The 20,453-nt window shown below is 44.2% G+C and overlaps 1 protein-coding gene across 8 annotated transcripts in view; it reads left to right on the forward strand.

Moving 5' to 3' along the window:
- Positions 1-20,453, forward strand: part of Ank3 (ankyrin 3) — a 310,338-nt gene that overhangs the window by 94,121 nt on the left and 195,764 nt on the right. For 7 of the 8 annotated variants that reach the window (XM_087898212.1, XM_087898210.1, XM_087898205.1 and 4 more), the window contains exons 2-6: positions 7,071-7,172; positions 7,644-7,742; positions 7,927-8,025; positions 15,313-15,411; positions 19,219-19,404. In XM_087898212.1, the coding sequence (XP_087754338.1) occupies positions 7,071-7,172; positions 7,644-7,742; positions 7,927-8,025; positions 15,313-15,411; positions 19,219-19,404 (585 nt within the window). Of the gene's footprint in view, positions 1-7,070; positions 7,173-7,643; positions 7,743-7,926; positions 8,026-15,312; positions 15,412-19,218; positions 19,405-20,079; positions 20,104-20,453 lie in introns of all 8 variants that reach the window. The other variant, XM_087898204.1, reaches the window with a different exon arrangement.

Consider the following 20,453-nt stretch of genomic DNA (forward strand, 5'->3'; position numbering starts at 1 on the left):
CGTATTGGAGTGATTGGAGAGCCCTGAGCTCAGTTGGGGTTGGATTTTTATAGTAACAAAGGTAGGGGGTGAGGGGTTTCTAAAGTTCAGGACCTCTGATTCGCTGACATTTGGTGAAAAGCAATGGGTGTGTGTTAGCAGGTGATCCTATCTACAGTAGTTAGAATGTTAGGAATTTCCTTTGGATGGTCTCTTCCTGGGTGGTGCCAGCTTTGGAACCCGGTACTGCCTGCTATGGCTGCTGTGTGGCCCGGGCCCCATGTGTGGCCAGGCTACCTTGGGTCCCACAATTACCTCTGTGGTGAAAGCACACCCTGAATTCTCCTTCAGTCTTTTGGGGCGCACAGTTTGGCGGTGCTAGCTTCAGTTACCTGCCTGTGCAGTAGCGCAGCAGAACACATGCCTTCTCACTGCAGCGTCGCCCCTGCTAATTAGCCCCTCTGTGTGCAGTCATTCCCCAACGCTCCTAACCAGCATTTTGCTCCCAACAAGATCAGCTTTGAACAAATCGACTTGTGAGCGAGGTCATATAGCATGTGCCTTTCCTGCCTGTCATGTTTCACTCGACATCTCCCAGATCCATCCAGGTTCCTACGTTGCACTTTATTTATGACTGAGTAGGATTCCATGGTGTATGCACACCATGTTTCTTTAATCTGTTTTCCCATGGAGGGATACTCCATGATTTTATTTCTTGGCTACTGTGAATATTGACAAACGAGACTTTGAGTAATAACCCGATCCAGGGTCCCTAAATTAAGTTGCCTTCCCCAGAACATCCCATTGGAGAAAAATGGATTTTCCTTATCTGGGGTAGGAACTCTGGGTTGGGTGGGGAGAGGGCACTCTTCGGGTATGGACGTTGGCAGCATGGCCCTTGTTGTTTATGCTGTCAATTGATTGGGATAATGCACAGGTTATAGGATGACTCGGAGCATATAACCTCATCCTAGCTCTGAAATCCTAGCTTTTCATCCTGGGTCGGGAAAGCCCTTCCCTGCAGCTCCCTTCGCTTTTCATCTCTCTAGGGATCTCTTCTAGTGTAGGAGGTCCTTCTGTCTGTGTGTTGCTTTTATTGGTTAGTGATATAACCACTTAGTTCCTAATTTTGAAGCCCATCGTTAGGACAGTAATCCACAGCCCACACCACATTCTTAGAAGGCTCTGTGGCTTTCATCCCCCATCATCGACACGCTGTGCACCATGAGAAGTCCCCTCCCCTTACCTGGGCCCTTTGAGCGCCTCTGTAAAGCAGGGTTAGTCATTGGACTTGCCATGCTCATCTTCCAGGATGGACAGAGTGAATTTTTTCAAGCGAGTGGCTCCAAGTAATAGGGCTTTGTTCTCCCAAAGTTCTGAGGGTTCAAGGGCCAAAAATCAAGGCACCAACAATCACACCTCTGAGAAGTCAGGGACCCGCACAGTTGCGCCTCTTCTGAAGGCTGTTGGGAGAGAGATTTGATCCTTCCAGTTTCTGGGGACTGCTGATGACCGTTGCCAGAGGCAGCGTGGCTCTCCTTGCTGCCTCCATCCTTGCATGACTCTCGCTTTCCTGTTCATGTGTGCTCTTGTCATATAAGGACACTAATGAAATTAGGACTCATTTTGGTTGTGTCCTCATTAAAGCAAACACATACTCCCAAAGGGCCTACTTCCAAATAAGGCCATATGCGGAGGACACACGTGGACATGAGTCTTAGGAGGATATCATTCCGCCTTCTTTACCTCCTCTAAAGTATTACGAGAACTGGGTCGATTATTAAGTGCTTACACAAGGACCAAATATTGCAGGAAGTTACTGTGATGTAATTGAGCTAGCATAAGCACCTGCAAGATGCTTAGCAGGTAGGTATAAAGTGTCACTCACTACAGAGACTGCCACTCAGCAAGCAATTGTTCTTTGCAGCCACTGAACTCAGCTAAATGCCATCAGTATTCTGGGGCAGGGGAGGAGGCCCAGCTGTGACATTAATTCATACTAATGTGTGGCTCTATCGCTGAAGCTGTTTCCTGGACAAAAGACATATGATTCCTATATTCCTTTCCTGTTGAAAAGGATGGCCAAGGAAACAAGCCATCAGACTGTGTCAGCAGAAGTTTTCAGGTTCACAGAGTGCCTTAGGTCTTGGCAGTTGAGGGAAAGCCAAAGCCAGTGCTGCTTGCCTGTTTGCATTTGTCTCTGATCCCCGTCTCTATAAGCAGTGGCCTCCTCTGTGTGGCTAACTGTGCAGGAGACTTCAGCTTCTCTTTGTTCCTGACTTCCCTTCATGGACATAGTCAGCTGCCATCTTTAGATGCCTATTTAAATACAATGTGTGAAGGGGCATTGTTCAGATAGAATGCCCAAGAATTTAAAGAAAAGAGTAGGGGAGAGGGAAGGGTGGAAGGGGAATGAATGAATAAAGGAAGGAGAAAGAAAGAAGAGAGAGGGGGAGAAAGGAAGGAAGAAAGGAAGAAAAGAAAGAAAGAGAGAGAGAGAGAAGGAGGGAGGGAGGAAGGAAGAAAGGAAGGAAGGAAAGAAGGAAGAAAGTATCCTATAGCTCGTATTAAGGATAAACCTAGTTATTTGAGGAGATAAGAACTTAAATGGGACAATAAGCCTACTATAGAGTGCTTTAATGTTAAGAAAACAATAATATAGGTATGACAGAGGATCCCAGACTTAACAGTAACGTAATGACATTTTTCAAGTCTATGAGGGTACAAAAGGCTACCTACAACCAGCAGAAATGAAGGTTACAGTTTTTAATCGGGCTCTTTTTCTGGGCTAGCTGCTTGCATCCTAGCACTTTTATAACGCAATGGCAATGAACCACAGCTCCCACTCAGCCGCTTGATCACCAGGGTGAACCACTGGTATTCTCCAGGACATTGCGTTGCTAGGATACTGTGTTGCTAGGAGACCGTGCTGCTAAACCCAGGATGTATGGTGGATTACATATATCATTGCCAACTGACAATATTGTCGGCTCATGGTGGGTTTATCAGGCTGTGGCATCAGGTTAAGTAAGGGTCAGTTATTTGGCCCTGCTGCCTTATCCAAGGTATATCTGGAAGAGAGCAAAGGGTACTGAGATGGAGCTAGATAGTTGCTCCTTTGTACTGATGAGCAGTGGTGTGGCAGCTCACACGCAATTGGTGCTCACTAAGTGAGGCAGTAGGATGGACTAAGTTGCTTTCATATGGCTTTAAGGTGGGAAAAAAATGAGAAACTCCTTGAACTTAAATAGATCTGTGCTCTGAGTTATAGTTTTTCTGCGGGGCTGTCTTTGATCCTGTTTTCTGGCTTTCTCTCTTGTTACCCATCCTCCCCACCATTTCCTGTTCAAATCTGGCAGGGGCAATGGTGTTGTGTGTGACCAAGAGCTGGGAACAGGGGAGGTAACTGTCATCCCTTCCTGATCCTGGCGTTCTAGGCGGCAAATAAGCTGCCTCAAGGGACCACTTAGTGCCAGGGTCTCTAGATAAAAGCAACAGTTGGAAGATGCGTGCTGGAAAGGTTTATATTTATTTACTTATTTACTTGAGGTGGGATCACACGTTGTTTGTGTGTGGGAGTCAGAGGGCAACTCCAGGGAGCTAGTATTGAACCCATGTTGTCAGGTTTGGTGGCAAAGTGCCCTTACCCACCGAGCTATCTCACCAGCCCTAATAGAGTATGTCATCAATACATCATGAGTTTTTAAATACAAAACAATACCCTTTCCTCCTGAGATACATAAAGTGGGGTGCAAATTACATATACATATGCTGTATGTACAACCCATATGCATAAGGAGATTTATGCCATACATGGATGTACACTCCTTTTATGGTGTCTAAAAGGCATTAATTCCAAGATACCCTAGCCCCACCTATTCCAAGATCTGTGGGTACTCAAGTCCCTTCTATAAAATGGTATAGTATTTTCATAGAACCCTTGCATAACAGGCACATGCTCTATACAGACTTCTTCCAATATATTACATAACTGCTAGGTAACTTTTATATTAGAAAATCATGATATGCCAAAAAACACAAACACTGTACCTATTCAGCACACACAGTTTGAAAGAATATGGAACCCCACGATAAAAGTTGACCACAAGCAGTAACTGAAGGACAGAAAATAGTTGGTACTTTCACTAGTCTCACGAGACTAGTATCATGCCTTAGATAGGTGTATAAAAAATAAAATAAAAAAATCAGGTTCAAACTAGTTGTGTGTGTTTTGCTGTTTTTCTTTAGAGACTTAGATAGTACCTTTTTTTTTTTTTGAAGAAAATGGGCCACGTACAGAATTGCCAGATCTTTTTTAAATCTGGAATCGGTTCAGAGGCTCTTTTCCTTGAATTATCACAGCTCCTTTTAGCCTCCTGAGCTGCAGTTTTTAGGTACCCGAGTCAGAATCCATGTGCACAGCTCCCAGTTCCTGCCTCTGGCGGCTGAGATGTGCAGACAGACTGGCATTCTTCTCTTCCCAGGACAGCAGCACAGCCTTTCCACGCAGAGGCACCCACACACCGTCAAGCGGGCACTAGGGTCAGATGCTGCTGCACAGCGAGCCCTCCTTGCACAGCTGGCTCAGTCTGGATGTAGAAAACCCCCCTTCCCTCGGTAGAAGGTCTCCTTACACACTGCAGCTTTTCCTTGCATTCCTGGGAAGTGACTGGTTGGAACACTAATGCACACATATTCTCTCCACCGCCACCCTCTCGCTATCTGCCCTGTGTAAATGGCTTACATACTTAATGCAAAATCTGATTTTATTTTAGTAACAGAATTACTAGTATCAAGTAAATGCTGTGAAAGTAATTGTCTACGGTAGTATTTAAAAATAAAGGCAAGCACAGAATAACTAAATAAGCCCACCCTCATATTCCTGTAGAGGCCCCACATCTCTTTTAAGTATTCTTGATTCCCAACTGAGCCTATGTTTATACGTAATAGACAGGACAGATCTGTATGTCTTGGGGTGGACATGGTCAACCATGTGTGTGGTAATTAAAAGGAGCAAATTAGTTTATAACTTTCAGCTGTCATTGAAGACCCCATCCCCCTGATAGTACTATAGCGTTCTCCAAGTGCCCTGGCTCTGACACAGGGTGTTTGACTTCTGGCCTCCATCTTGGTGTCAGAACAGATTCTCAAGCTACATTGTGTGGCTGCAGCTATTACTGCCACGGAGGCCTCTTCTATTGCTCTAAAAGTAAATTTGATTATTAGTTATTTCTGTCCAATGTACGTATTTATCGACTCAGTCACAAAACCTTCACGGGCACCTGCCGTATGTCAAGGATGCTCCTAGATAAAGGGAAATAGAAAAGGTGGCTGTCACACACAGGGTCTCTTTCTCGCACTAGGTCAGGGCATATGGCAACCCAGGCAGACCCGAGACTGGTACCTCCTTAAACTTACAGTCTTGAAGGAAGACGTTTTATTTATTTTCTGAGAAGGGTTAGCCGTCCGGACAGATGGCAATTCTGAGGACATATTTAGTTGTCACAAAGGGGCATTGAGTGGCACAGAGTACAGAAGGTGCTGTGCATTGGATAGTGTACAGGGTAGGCCCCACAGAAAGGCCACTCAAGTCAAAATGCTAATAGTAGTGAGGAGTAAGGGGTATTCCCCCAGAGTGAGGTTTACTGTGGCACAGGGGAAGGTGACAGGGACCTGGGGGCAGTGGCTTCTCATGGGAGGTCCCTAGCTAGTCAGTGATCACTTATTTACACCACAGAAACAAAGACCTTCCTTCATGTTGACTACAGTGCCAGGCCTGATGGGTGCCCATCAAAGACTACCATCTTGGTGGCTTCCAAGACACGGGCTTTCTAATCTCCACTTGCTTGTTCTGAAGGCTTATGGGTCTGTGTGGGAGAAGGTTAGGTGTTTTAAACCCTCTATTTTTGTGTGATGAGTGCCTAACCCTAGGTGGAATGGTTGTGTTGGGAGCCCCATCCTCACTGAGCTTCAAAGAGGCATTCAAAGGGACTTTGGAAAAGGTGGTTACTCCATGGTTAGAAGGTGTACTTCTCTTAGAAGACTTTCCCTGCGTGATTGTGTTTCTAACTGGCGGAGAGATGTTTCCGGATCCCGTTTCAGGAAATCCTGCTCTGAGTTGAGATGCACCTGACACACTCCTTCCCAGATTCTGCAGGCCTGTCTCTGCTGTGGTTTCTGTCCACTGTCAGATTGTCCTCTTTCACTGCCTTTGTTGGTGGTAGGGTTGAATAGTCTTCGGAGGGTGAACTATCTGTCTCATGCTGTGGTGTTTAGACGTCGTACGCTGTTCTTCAGGCGGTGGCCTCAACTAGCTTAAAACCATGAAGAAAATTCACCTACTGTAAATTCAACGTGTCTTTTGTTACATGCTTTTCATGTAGAAAGAAAAACATGCTCTTAATGCAGGATAGGCTCCTATAAGTGTGATGGGAAGTTAGCAACTGAAAATACCCACTGAGGCTGTGCAGAAGAAAATGCTCCCTTTGCTTTGGGAAGCCATCAGGTGAAAAAAATGGCCCTGATAAACACAGGAAGATGGCATCAGTTGTGAACTTCTGGTAGGGAGCAGCTGGGTGTTCCTAATATGGTGCCTGAGACACTGTAGGGTTTGGCTTGGAGATTGTGTATTGATTTAAGGTGGCCACAGTTCATGAGAAACTATCTCTCTTGTTGAGACTACGTTATGATCTCTCAAAAGGAATAAAGCTGTGTGCTTGGAACTTTTTTTGTTAATGTGTGTGTGAGTGTTTGCCTGCATGTCAGTATGTGCTCAGTGTGTGTGCCTGGTGCCCACAGAGGTCACGAGAGGGCACTGGATCCCCTGAAACAAGAGTTAAATAAGGTGTGAACCACCGTGCGAGTGCTGGGAATCGAACCTCAGTCCTCTACAAGTGTAGCCAATGTTCCTAACCTCTGGGCCAAGAGTTTGCCCTGTTTCTCTACACTTGCTAAAAAATGTTTAGTGTATCAATGCCAGCAATAAGACAGTCCCGTGGCTTTCCCCTGGCTCTGTACCACTAGCTGGGTGCTGGTCTACAGATGCATCAGTTACCTTGGTCACCACAATGCTTCTCTTTCTTTCTCCTTAGTCTGATGCCAATGCGAGTTACTTGAGAGCAGCTCGGGCGGGACACTTGGAAAAGGCCCTCGACTACATCAAAAATGGAGTGGACATCAATATCTGCAACCAGGTCAGCTGTGGTTATTCTTGTTGGTTGATATTTTCGTTAAAACTCTCCAATTCCCTAAAGCTTTTGTGAAATGTTGGAAAGAGTCTTCTCCGTCTATCAGGAGCTCAGTTTCGTCGATGGTAAATTTTGCCCGCCCAATGTTGTCAGACTATCAATCAGTCCCTGTCCAAGGCATGCTGGGAGAGGTAGGACTGTAATGATGAGTGGTTCCTATTACTTAGTAAATAACAGCCACCTTCCCTAAAAATAAGAGAGAGAGAGAGAGAGAGAGAGAGAGAGAGAGAGAGAGAGAGAGAGACTGACAGACAGACAGACAGACAGACAGATAGATATCCCTAGTCTTCACAGTTTAATCCCGCTCCACATTCCCACCCATGGGGCACAATTGTGGGGAGTTATCTGAAGAGCATGTGGCAAGCTGTGGACTGTTGAGCACTCATTCTCAGTTCCTTTCCCTTCACTTTCCTTCAGAATGGGTTGAACGCACTCCATCTTGCTTCCAAAGAAGGCCATGTGGAAGTGGTCTCTGAGCTGCTACAGAGGGAAGCCAACGTCGATGCAGCCACAAAGGTCAGTATCATGGGCTCGGGACTTTCCGTATCGCCTGCCTGGTTTTATAAAGGGCCAACCCTCAGTAAGAACAAAGGGATCGTTCTCATGGGCTGTTCGTCAGCCCAGTTATCTGTGCATCCCAGAGGTGGCGAGCATATATATATGCCTCTTGAGCTCATGAACCTTGCCTCTCCTTTCACAGAAAGGAAACACAGCCTTACACATCGCATCTTTGGCTGGGCAAGCGGAGGTGGTCAAGGTCTTGGTTACAAATGGAGCGAACGTCAATGCACAATCTCAGGTAAGCCTGCAACTGTATTGCAAAGGACTTTGACCATTGTTTACCAATAAGACATCCAGACCAAGCATTTGCTTGAGTTGCACCTCAGCACAGCACTTGCAAGCCCATTTTTAAAAGTAGTTATAAAGTTCATCGAACTTAGATGGATCTTTATTTAGAATTGGTGTTGTAAGAGGTAGAATTTTCAGCTGTGGTCCATGATTGACAGATCCACCTATGAACAGCTGTGGCTGACAGTCACACGCAAATGTTCAGCAGATGTTTGAAATGGGGCTTTTTACACCGTTTCATGATGCCGTCTAGCCCAGGTCCAACACTAACAGTCTCGGTGTTGCTAGTTTACAGGGAAATGAAGAAACATATAAGAAAGAAAAAAGCTTTAGGATTTTCAGAGTGCATAGTGCTTTATTACCTGGACACTGGAAGAAACTTCTTAATCCCTCTGTACTAATGAAGGCAGCATTATTGCTAACTGAAAAAATAAAATAATAGATAGATGGATGATAGATGATAGATAGATAGATTGATAGATAGATAGATAGATAGATAGATAGATAGATAGATAGATAAAACCCAGAAACTTTAAAAGTCTCCAATCTTTAAAATGTTCAGACTATTTGTGCTAAATGTAAGGCCCACTGTCATTTCTGTAGACGCTCATATGACATCCTCAAAAGAGCACCCGAGGCTGCCTAGCATCTTCACCTTAGTCTTTGCATCTAAGAGAACCAGCTGCCTTAAAATCACGGGTACTCATAATCCAATCATTGGCATGCGTGCACAGCTTCCATCAGAGGCTGTGTAGCAAGCAAATGTCTCATGAGACAGCAACGCCCACACAGGACTTCGCCTCCTTTGCCCTGTTTCTAGGTGCATCTGTCACTTGTCAGTGGCGCCACCAGAGTGAAGGGCATTGAACATATTGATCACAGATCAAACCTGCAATTTGCACATAATCCAGAATTTAATGAAGTCGGGGAAGGTGATATTCGGGGATTATGGGGTCCGTGGTTCTTACTGTGAGGATGGGCTTTCCCAGCAGCCTGGGGATCAGAAACATGGGAAGAATTAGACTGGATTCCTGTTGGGGGTTTGATGTGAGAATAATCTGAAAATCAAACAATTGAGTGGAAAAGGTGAGTTTTTTAATTTGTGAGTGTTTTTTGCGAGGTTTATGCTATATAAAATAGAAAGCAGTGAGGGAAACATAGGTACCACCATTTTATTGGAAAAGTTACCCTTGGTTACTTTTTATCCACAAAACCACATTTCATTTAGTCTCTTGAGATTAAATCCTGTGCATGTCAGGCAACTATTCTGTCAATGAACTATGACCCCAGCCTTTCATTTAGTCTTTTTGCACTCTGAAACCTCTTCATGATTATTGTTATCTTCCGTTAGACAATCCGTGTGGGCTTACTTTTACAAGTTTGTCTTTGACCTTTGAGAGAAAGACTCAACACACTTTAAAAAGCAAATTTATTACGTTTATTTATAATGTCTGTGTGTCTCTGTGTGTTTGCCCTCTGGTGGGGGTCAGAGGACGTTTTTTCCTTCTGCCATGTGGGTCCTGAGGATTGAACTTGGAAGCCCTTGACTTTAGTCACTGAGTCTTCACAAGGACCCCAAGTACAATTTTTTTGGTAGTTATTCTGTGGCCTTTTATAGTATTTTTTATAGTTACTCTGTGTTAAAATATGCACAGTTTCATTGTCTTTGGATATCTTTGTCTGATGAATCTACATGGGATGTCTGCAGAGTTACAATGATTTACAGCATCCCGGTGGAATCCGGCTAGCGGTCATCAGTGTCAGGGAAGTAAACACACTTGCAGGGTCCCTTGGTCATTTGTTCTCCTTTCTTTTTTGTTCCCTGGGTTTGGACTTTTTGTTACATTGTGAGCATTCACTTTGAATGGTATTACTTTTTCAGAAAGTAATGATCTAAACTTAAAATTTAGCCAATACACTTTCAGGTACTAACAAGTCAACTACCAAAGACAACCATCATGCTTTAAAACGTTTTAGCTACATTTACTTATGTGTGGGGAGGGGGCATGTGTGAACTAGGACGCACGTGGAAGTCAGAGGGCAACTTGCAAAGTCAGTTCTTCCCTCCCACCACGCAGGTTCCAGGGATCAGGTCTTTAGGATTGACAACAAACTCTCTTGCCTGCTGAGCCGTCTCAACAGTCTGAATCAAATCAAAACAACTCTGAGATTCCATCTGCACCTACATAGCAGGAAAAAAAATAGATATCTTGAATTTTGCAGGCAAATGGATGGAGCTAGAAAACATTATTTTGAGTGAGGAAACCCAGACCCAGAAAGACAATTATCACATGTACTCACTCATAAGTGGTTTTTGAACATAAAGCAAAGAAAACCAGCCTACAAACCACAATCCCAGAGAACCTAGACAACAATGCGGACACTAAGAAAGACATACATAGATCTCATCTACATGGGTAGTAGAAAAAGACAAGATCTCCTGAGTAAATTGGGAGCATGGGGACCATAGGAGAGGGTTGAAGAGGAAGGGAGAGGCAGAAGCGGGAGCAGAGGAAAATGTAGAGCTCAATAAAAATCAATAAAAAAGAGTCAACATCAAACTTTTAAATTGATTTCCTCCTCCCCGCAAAAAAATATTGCCATAATTTTGTCTACTGAGAAAGAACTAGTGGTGAGCAGTGAGCTATGAGATGGTGGGAAAAGTTTTTAATCCATTTCCAATTAGAACATCTCCTTCGGCTCTTATACACATGCCTGATTATGTCTGAGGGCAGCCATAGCTATAAATCGCTATTCCTTAAGTTTGAGAACTGTGCTTGAGATGTAGCCCGAATGTGGTTTAATTTGAATTTATACACATTCCACCTTGGTGATGCCAGTGGCTAGAATGCAGCCTGTGAGTTCCCTCTCCTCGCAGCTGTGCTGGGGGATCCCCGTCATGCACTGCCCTGCACTGTTTTTCCTCCTTCATCAGACAACCTGGCCTCGTTTGCCTCCTGACTACACCAGGCTGTAGCTAGAAAGGGCAGTGAGGTGCTCTTGCTGAAGTCTGAAGAGCCAGAAGAAGTTTGTGTGACGATTCCCCATAGTAACTCTTGAGTGGGAACTTTACAAAGACCAAAAGGCAACAATGCAGTAAAAGAGGATTAAATTCAAGATGATGCTGTAGCTTGGTGGGTAGAGCACTTGCTTAGCATGCCTGAAGCCCGGTGTTCAGTCCCAGAACCACATACACTGAATGTGGCTCATGGTTTTCTGATCATGATTTGGGAAATGGAGACAGAAAGGTTCAAGATCATCTCTGGCTCCATAGCAAGCACAAGGCCAACCTGGGCGACATAAAACTGTCTTTAAAATAAATGTTTTAAAGACAGGACATATGTGCAGGCATGTACCTTTAAGCTCGGCACTTGAGAGGCTGGGGCAGAAGACCACAAGTTCTAGGTTGAGGAGGGAGAGTGGTAGGGTGGTGGGTCTGGTCTATAAGTGAAATTTCAGCTACAATCTGTTTCTTAAAATGTAAGAAATAGCTAAGAGAGGCCAGTGAGGTGATTCAGTGATAAAGGAACCTGCTACTGAGGCTGATAATCTCGGTTCAATCTTCCACCCAGGACCCTCATGGTGGAAGGAGAGAACTTGACTCTTGCAAGTTGTCCTCTGACCTTTATACACACACACACACACACACACACACACACACACACACTCAAATAATAATAATAATAGCAATAACAAGTCATCTTTATCTCAATAAATTGATATAACCTGGCCCTGGAATTCTGTGCATTTGGGTACTATAATTAAGTCTAGGGTTTTTACTTTAAGTGACTTTTGGTCATTGCCTTAATCTCATGTCTTAACAATTATTTAACTCTTCTTTGAGTGACTTTGCATTCCTGTAACCTCATTGCTCTACCATAGGAAAGAAACTAGACTGGGGAGCTGGCTCAGCAGGAAAGAGTCTGGATACTTAGCATCTACATAAAAGTTAGGTGGGCATGACAGCCTACCTGGAATGCCAGCACCCAGGAGAGTGGCATCTAATCCCTAGAGCAAGCTGGTTAACTGAACTTGCCTAACTACACACACCCTATCAACTAACTGAACTGTAATTATGGAACTCAGTAAACAGTAAGATAGTGTTAACCACTGAAGGCAATGAAGCTGCCTAGCACAATGAACGACTGCACTCTTAGCTCTCTTCCATGTCTGCATCCAGAGGCACAGCTGACTATGATTATTTAGGCAAGGTCAGTCTCTGGCGTTATTTTGGCTATGAATATATTTTTGAATAAACAAGATTTTTTAAGCTAGTGTTAACAAAGGCAAACTATCTCAAGTCAAACTGGTGTGCCCTTGAGGGTTTACCCCACATGCAGATGTCCCCTGTGTTAGAGGAGCCGGAGTCTCACAGTCAGACGTATAGGTGAATGGGCTAAGATGTCCCCTGACTTCCTACCTTTAATCTGACTTTCATAGACTTTAGTGTCATAGAGGATTCAGCAGAATACTTTTTAGGGTACAGCTATTGGCTCCCATGAAGAATACGTTGGGGCTTTCCATCAGTGAAAGAGATGCCCCTCCGTCATGGGGTTTGCTTGTGTTTGTTTTTTGGTTTGTTCCTTTCACTCTGCCAGGCTGGGTGTGATGGAGCATGCCTCCACGCTCTCTGCAAAATGATTAGTCTGCAAATTTGCATGCATATAATAGCCCCTGTGTAAACCTTGAGAGCAGAAGGTACTGGAGATAGCAGATAAAGTCAGACTTTAAATAGCACACTGGCTGCATCTTAAGCAGCCCTTCCCCTGGGGACTCGGATCTATTGTTGCCATAGTGAAGAAAATGTAAATTGAGCTCCAGTGTGTTCCCTTTTTTACCAGCTTTGTTTTGAAATTTTCCTAAGCTTTGAAATGAATATGAAAATGGAGGAGGAATATCTCTCTCCAATCTGGCCATCTCGAGTCCAAGTGTCTTTCCACCAACAAGTGTTAGCTATAGGCTACCCCCTGGAGGGACACTGAATTATGGGAAGTGCCTTATGCCTCTGGGCTAGCCTAATGACAAGATTTTCAGTCAGTGTCTTCAAAAGATACTTGTAGATTCTTTATTAATAGATAATTTGCATATTAATTGGAGTTGCTTGAGTTAAAGGAGCAACAATGAACTTCAACAAAAAAAATTTCTAAGGGGTTTATTGGTTTTGGATTGGGGTCACTGAGAATAGGGGCTACAAAGGAGCTGGAAAATTCTAGAAAATAGATAGAGTAGAGGGGAGGAGAACCTAGCCAGAACCAGAGTAAGAGAGCTCTTTGAGGCATCCCTCGAGGTTGGGCATAAGGACTTGGAGAATGTGGCTCAGGAGAAAAAACTAAAAGCCAAACAAAGGCAGCTTGTCCATGCATCTACACCATCATCAGAGAGGGGTAGGTATGTCTGTCTCAGTGTCCAGCCCAAGACAAGTCCTTCCTGTCCAGCAGGGCAGAGCAATCCACCAAGACATTGTGGGAAGGGGGAGGCATGGAAGTGGGTACTATTGACCATGCTAAAGCAAACTAAAATGCATATCCCAAATGCTCAGTTTAAAATCAAAATGTACATTGAGTAGGATAGTCTTCATTGCCATGATGTTATGTATGAGAAAAGCAAAGAAGTTTTCTTGGGCTCAGGGTTGCTTGGGTATTGTTTAAGGACCCTGAGACTAGGCAAAGTCTCATGGATGACCACGTGTGACTGAGCCCAGCTGCGCACCTCCAGGTGGCCGTAAAGCAGAAGGAGATTAGAGAGAGCTAAAAATAAATATAACCATAAAGATCTGCTTCCTCCCACTAGACCCCGCCTCCATACTTCCCACCAGCTCCCAAGAATGCCTTGAAATACAGATCTGTAACAGAGTCATTCATTGATTGCATTAGAGCTCTCACAATTCAATCACTGCCCAAAGCCCTCGGAATATTTAAATTGGAACAAGTCTTCAACCACAATCCTTCAAGGGACATTTGGTATTAAAACTGAAACATTCTTGTGATGGAGGGAAGCACACACGTGTGTGCGCGCACACACACACATACACACACACAAACAAAAACAAAAAGGACATTTGGTCAGCATGGATACCAGAAAGATCATAAGACCCTTCAGGGCTACACACGGTGTGATCTCATTTCTATGAAATGTCCCAAAGAAACAGTCTAAGAAGCAGATGTGTGGTCGCTAAGGTTACAGAACAAAGGAAGATGCTGAAAATTGGTAGCAAAGGTGCAGGGTGAGGAAGTGACATGGGTTAGTGGGACTGCAGTTTGCAGTGGTTCTTGCCTGGCGAGGCTATTGTTCCAGTTCTGTGAGTATACACACCCCACTGCACTGTCCATTTTATAAGGATGAGTTGGATTAAGTGAAAATCAAGCATCAATCAAGTATTTTTAGGAACCAAAGAGTCAATAGGAATATGACTTTTGGAAAAGACCAGTGTCTCTTAGTGGTAGAAAGGTAAGCCCTCTACAACAGATGGAGCCAGGAATGGTGGGATTACACACCCGTGGCCCCAACACTGAGGAGGTAGAGGATCAGTAGTTTAAGGCTAGCCTTGGCTCTGTAGTAGAGTCTAGGCCAACCTGGGATGCATGAGACCTTGCCTATAATAAAGGAAGTAGTTGTGATAGGTAGTAGTTATACTCAGTCATCCCGTTTTGCATGCGGGCCTTCCTTTCTTAGATCTGCGTAATCACGTCTGTCATATATTGGAAGTAATTTGAGGTGAAAACAATTTCCTTCCCGATCTGGAACTGTTTGAAATGCCTACTTTTATATGAAAATAGTACATCTTTATTTGAAATAGTGATTGGTGTTTGGGAGATGTGACAGCCGAGCGATTATTTCTTCGTAGTAAAATATTTTATTCACGGCAGTATCTCATGCATGGTTGATGATGAATGAGTATGCGTGTTTACCCGCAGTGCATAAATTGTGTAAGTTTCCTTAAGACTACTGACTGGGAATACTAACTCTACACTTGTGTGATCAGCAGTCCTAGCTGTCGTTATGATCGTGAACTGCGCTTAAATCATGAACATGGTACAGGCTGCTGCGCTCAGTTCTCTAATGATGATGAATGTTCCTAATAAAGGATTACTGTGAAATCCTTTGTTTACATTTAAATCCTTTATATAAATTTATTTAAATGGAAAGAAGTCATTCCGTGTGAGCACCGCTCGGAAAGTACGTGTTCAGTACCGACTTGGCATAGCAGCCCACGTGACTCTTGTTTTGTCTTTTGCAGAATGGCTTCACGCCATTATATATGGCGGCCCAGGAGAACCACCTGGAAGTTGTCAGGTTTCTTCTGGACAATGGTGCCAGCCAGAGCCTGGCCACAGAGGTGAGACACTCTCTGTTCTTCTTGAGTTTATGTGTTCAAAAGACTTTTTGTAAACCTAGAGTGAAAAGTTTTCTCACTAGGATTTCAATGACTGTGGTATGTTTAGCATGGTGACTCTTTAACAAGATGCCCTAGAAACTATTTTTAATCTCTGAGAATTCTCTCATTGCAGAGATAATCTTTATCTGATCAAGTGCCTGGTCTACCCTATAATTAACCTATCATTTTAATTTTTAACATATTTTAGTAATAATCATTTTTGCCTCTTAAAAATTTTGCCTCCAAGGCAACCATTGTTTTGAAATATCATTTCAGTGAATATTAACTGTAAATATGCTTTTCCCCCAAAATTAGTGTTAGTCTAATTATAATGGTTAAACATTTATATATATATATATGTATATATACATATATATTTCTAAAGTAAACTAATTAGATTTAATCATACTTCCAAATAAAACTATTGTACACATTTAACTACCAAATAACAGTGGTGTTTGGAGGGATATCTCCTTCATTCTTGAATAGAAAAATTACTTACAAAATAAAAAGTGATTTAAGCCTTTGGTGCTCTCTTAAGAAATGTAGGTTTTTGACCTCTCTATGAGCCATGTCACCCCTGCTTTAAGCCTGTCACTCAAAGTCTGTTGCAAATAGCAAAGGACTGATATTTGCAAGTTCTTCACTTTTAAATCAACAATGAATTCAAGTAGATAGTCTGTCCAGCGTCACGGCAAAGCCACCGCTCAGGTGTGGCTGTTCAACGGCACGGAAAGGAAGGGCAAAAGGGCTGACTATATCCTCATCCAGATGTTAAAATGATGTCGCCCTGGGGGGGCGGGGGAACAGCTCTAGGTAGGAAGGGCAGTCGAAGAATACGTTAAATTGCAGATTTCTAGATCTGTCAAATTTCTTTTTCTCTTCTCTCTTCTTGATGTTGCTAAGGGTGGAACTCAATGGCCCAACTCCGTGCCAATCACACACTCCTGCTGAGCTGTGCTCAGTGTCACATGTCTTTCGCTGTCTTTTGCTTCTTAACAAGCAGGATGCCCTTGTATCAAGGGCTTGGGGTTGCACATGTAAACCTTGTTCTCATGTCTCTGCTCCGCGAATGGTATCTTTGGCAGCTGCGGCTCTCTTTTGTGGTCTATCATGCTGAAGCGTGAGGCTAAATTTGCTTCTTGTCACCACAAGCCATCATTAACCCCTTGATGTGCATCACACCTGCCCCGTGACAGTGACGCTGTGGCCGGTACCCACCAGGCACTCTCAAGAAACGTAGCCACATTTCCTTTCTGACTTGACTTCTCTTAAGAATAAACCAAAACCCAAACTCCTGTGTTTAGCAGTTAACAGCTCACAGTGGCGGTCAATGGATCCTTAATTGGCTTAGGCTAGGAGCAGGTGCTTAGTGGTTCTAATCAGATTATTTGCTATACATTTTCCAGTGCTAAGTACTTCTGAGGCGTGGGCTTTGCAGTTTACAGTGGGTACCAGTGAAGACGGAGCTGTTTATTATAACTCCAAACAGACCCAGGCTATCAATTCTGCTCTTACCCTGTTGCCTCAAGATCTTTCAGTGAGGCGCAAAGCTGGTTCTTCCCACAGCTTTCCTTGTCCCTCTCGTCTTCAGAAAACGCATGGTGGCCCTAGATAGAGAACTCGGTGGCAGAGTGCTTGCTTGGCACGCACTGGGCCTCAAGTTTAATTCACCTGTACCGTTTCAGTCACAAAATATAACGAAATGAAAATACTCTCGATTTTCTCTAGAAATAATATTGGTTCGTTCATCATACCTTTTTTATAGATGAGTGCACTTGGGTGTTTATCTTTATGACAATGAATCTTGCATTGGTGCCCATGTATATAAGATGTAATCTTTATGAAATATATTAGGTTGTATTTTATACTCCGTGTGCATAAAGGTGAAGCTGTGCTTCCATCTTGTTGATACCTTGCTTCTGTCCTGCTGCTGTCTCCCTAAAAACGATGGGGGTATCCTTTCTTTCTTATTTTCTCGGATAGTAAAGTTGAAAGAAATGGCTAGCTGGATCCCACAGAAGGGAGCAGAGATGAGATTTGAACACAGAGAGGGGAGAGAGATCATCTCAGGAAGGAAGATGTCATAGTAGGAATTCCCACACATTCCCACAGACAGCAGGGAAACAGGTGGACAGGATCCATACAGGAACAAACTGGGCAGAACCGCCCCTTCCAGGCTTTGTCCCATATTTTGCACATCCTTGAATATGAATGTGGTGATCTGTATTCAGGCTGGCAATGATAGAGACATTTATCAATCTTCCGGCAAAGGAGTGAGTGATGAAAGCAACATCTTTGCAAAACCAAACAAGCCATTAGCATTCAAGTGCAGAGTTTCCTCCTCGGCCTCGCCGATGCTTTATTGAACTATTTGTACCAGAGGAGGACGGAAGTAATCATGACCACAGTAAAAAAAAAAAAAAAAAAAAATGATGAGAAACTTGCCTGTCTGCTCACTAGTAAAAATACTTTTTCATGTTCCTTTGGGTATATAGAAAGGAAACCGTGATAGAAGTGCCGTGGGCTCCAGCCTTGGGGTGTTTTGTCTCATATTTCTTGTTCTCTAAGCAGCAGCACTACACCAGACAACTCCACAGTGAAGCTCTGTGGAGTCTATAGCTGCCTCCTCTTTGTTTCTTCCCAGGGAACAACAAAGGGCAGACACACAGTATAGAATGCACACGTACATCTGGGTGCATCCTAAAATTCCATTTCACTGAACTCCTGCAAGCATGGGACCCTCAGCTCCGCAGTGGGGACCCCTGGGAAGTGTTGGGCAAAGGGTGAGAGTGTCATACCCAGGATGAAGGCTCACGTGGCATAGCGTGGTGATCGTGGTGATCGTTGTTAGTCGTAGCACACTGTATAGGGCAGAACTGCGGGAAGAGTAAATTCCTAATGTTCTAACCATAAAAATAGTCGACATTTGAGATGGGCGTGTCCATGTCCCTAAATCACAATGTCACATTGTCCCTGCAAGTACACACAATTGGAAGTCAGACTCTGCATGATTGCCGGGTCATTTCCCCTCACCGATTAGGGAAGCCAAGAGCCTATTGTGTGGGCCTTTCTTGAAGTGGTAACGACCATAACTCCATTCCTGCTGTAGCCTGGACCTAAACTAGGTCATAATGAGGATTTAACCCCACCTTAAAGTATCAAGGAAAAGGTTTTCGTCGGGCGGTGGTGGTGCATGCCTTTAATCCCAGCACTCAGGAGGCAGAAGCAAGTGGATCTCTGTGAGTTCGAGGCCAGCCTGGTCTACAAGAGCTAGTTCCAGGACAGGCTTCAAAGCTACAGAGAAACCCTATCTTGAAAAACCAAAAAAAAAAAAAAAAAAAAAAAAGTTTCCAACTCATGTAAAATCCCCCTTGAAAATTTTGCCTAGTTTTTACTTGACAATATGGTTTCGTGAAGATTGTTTAATGTGTACTGACATTTGGATAATATTTTGTTATGTAGCACTTTCACATATTTTTTAATTTTTCCAATTAGTGTATAATTAGTAGCCATTTAGAAGAAAAATTCATAAACAGTAGAAATTTCTTGCTTCTTTTAAATTTGAATATATATACATATATAATTATAGGAGTGTATAACTAATTGGTACGTGCTTATGTATGTGCTCTTAAATCTGTTATTAGCGTCAAAAATCCTAAACTAAAACTGATCCCTAGTCCCCTCCCGTCGCTGCCTCCTAATCTGATAACGGAATCAGAAGCAAGTACCCACTTGGCCAGTCTTGACGTGCCCTTCTGTTCACAGGATGGCTTCACTCCATTGGCTGTGGCTCTGCAGCAAGGTCATGACCAGGTTGTGTCCCTCCTGCTCGAGAACGACACGAAGGGAAAGGTGCGTCTCCCGGCCCTCCACATCGCGGCCCGCAAAGACGACACAAAGGCAGCCGCTCTGCTCCTGCAGAACGACAACAACGCGGACGTGGAGTCGAAGGTAGGGCACGGCCACTCCAGCCTTCCACGCCCATCCTGAGTCAGGCAGGCAGCCTTCGGGAACATGCGGTCTCCCTGGTGGCAAGCTCGTGCCAAACAAATATGGCTTCACTAAAAGGAATGAGAAGGTGTTGCCCATGTCGGCCAATGCAGTCACTCCCTGCCTCGACCCGAGAAACCGGAGAATTGCCGTCCATGCCGCCTCATGCATGCTCAAAGGGAGGCCACCTCCAAAGGAAAGGATGTCCATGCATTTATGGGTTCTTTCCCTTTCCATATCACAACGGAAGGTGTTGACCAGTGCAGCTCAAGCGTCAGGGCAAAGTTTCAAAAAAACGCTAGCGAGAGAGTGTGCAAGCGGGCGGGGTTGACCTCTCCAGGCCTAGGCAGCACAGCCAGCACCGTTGAGCTGTGGAAAGCATGCAGCAGGGAAAGAGCCACAGCTGAAGACTCCTATTGTCTTGCTTGGAAGTCTGTATGGGGCACATGGGGCCATGGACGAGGTCTCTGTGTGGTCGTTCTTTGTTGGGTCTAGCTTTCTTCCTCCACCGCATCCCCTTCCATCTTAGCTTCCATCTTCATCCCGTAGCTGCCCTGAGCTTTCCACAGTCCACGTCACCGAGTGAACTAACCGTTCATTTTTTCCTCCTCTTTGCCTCCCAATGTGTTAACCTAGATGGTGGTGAATAGAGCAACCGAGGTATATATATGTCTCTGTCTCCGTATTTCTATAATCGGGATCGGCTTCATCGCTTTCCATTTCCTAGGTTTGCTGCCTCATCCCCTCCCCCCCCTTCTCTGCATCGCCTCCTGTAGGCTAGATTCCTGCTTCACCCACCCCTACCCCCTGAAGGAGCATGTGCCAGAGCAGACAGCAGGTTAACTGCCAGGGCTTTCTGCAGCTAAACTTGGCATTGGGAAGGAAGATTGAGGAATCTTCGAAATACCTATGAGTATTGTAATAGAGACGAAGCCCTCCGATACTTTGGATGCTTATCGGTTGTACCTGAAGCTGCAGACACCCCTGTCTCTCCACTCCTCCGGGACTCA

The sequence above is a fragment of the Myodes glareolus genome, chromosome 18 (genome assembly GCF_982192425.1).
Source record: "Myodes glareolus chromosome 18, mMyoGla1.1, whole genome shotgun sequence".
In the NCBI taxonomy this organism is placed as follows: domain Eukaryota; kingdom Metazoa; phylum Chordata; class Mammalia; order Rodentia; family Cricetidae; genus Myodes; species Myodes glareolus.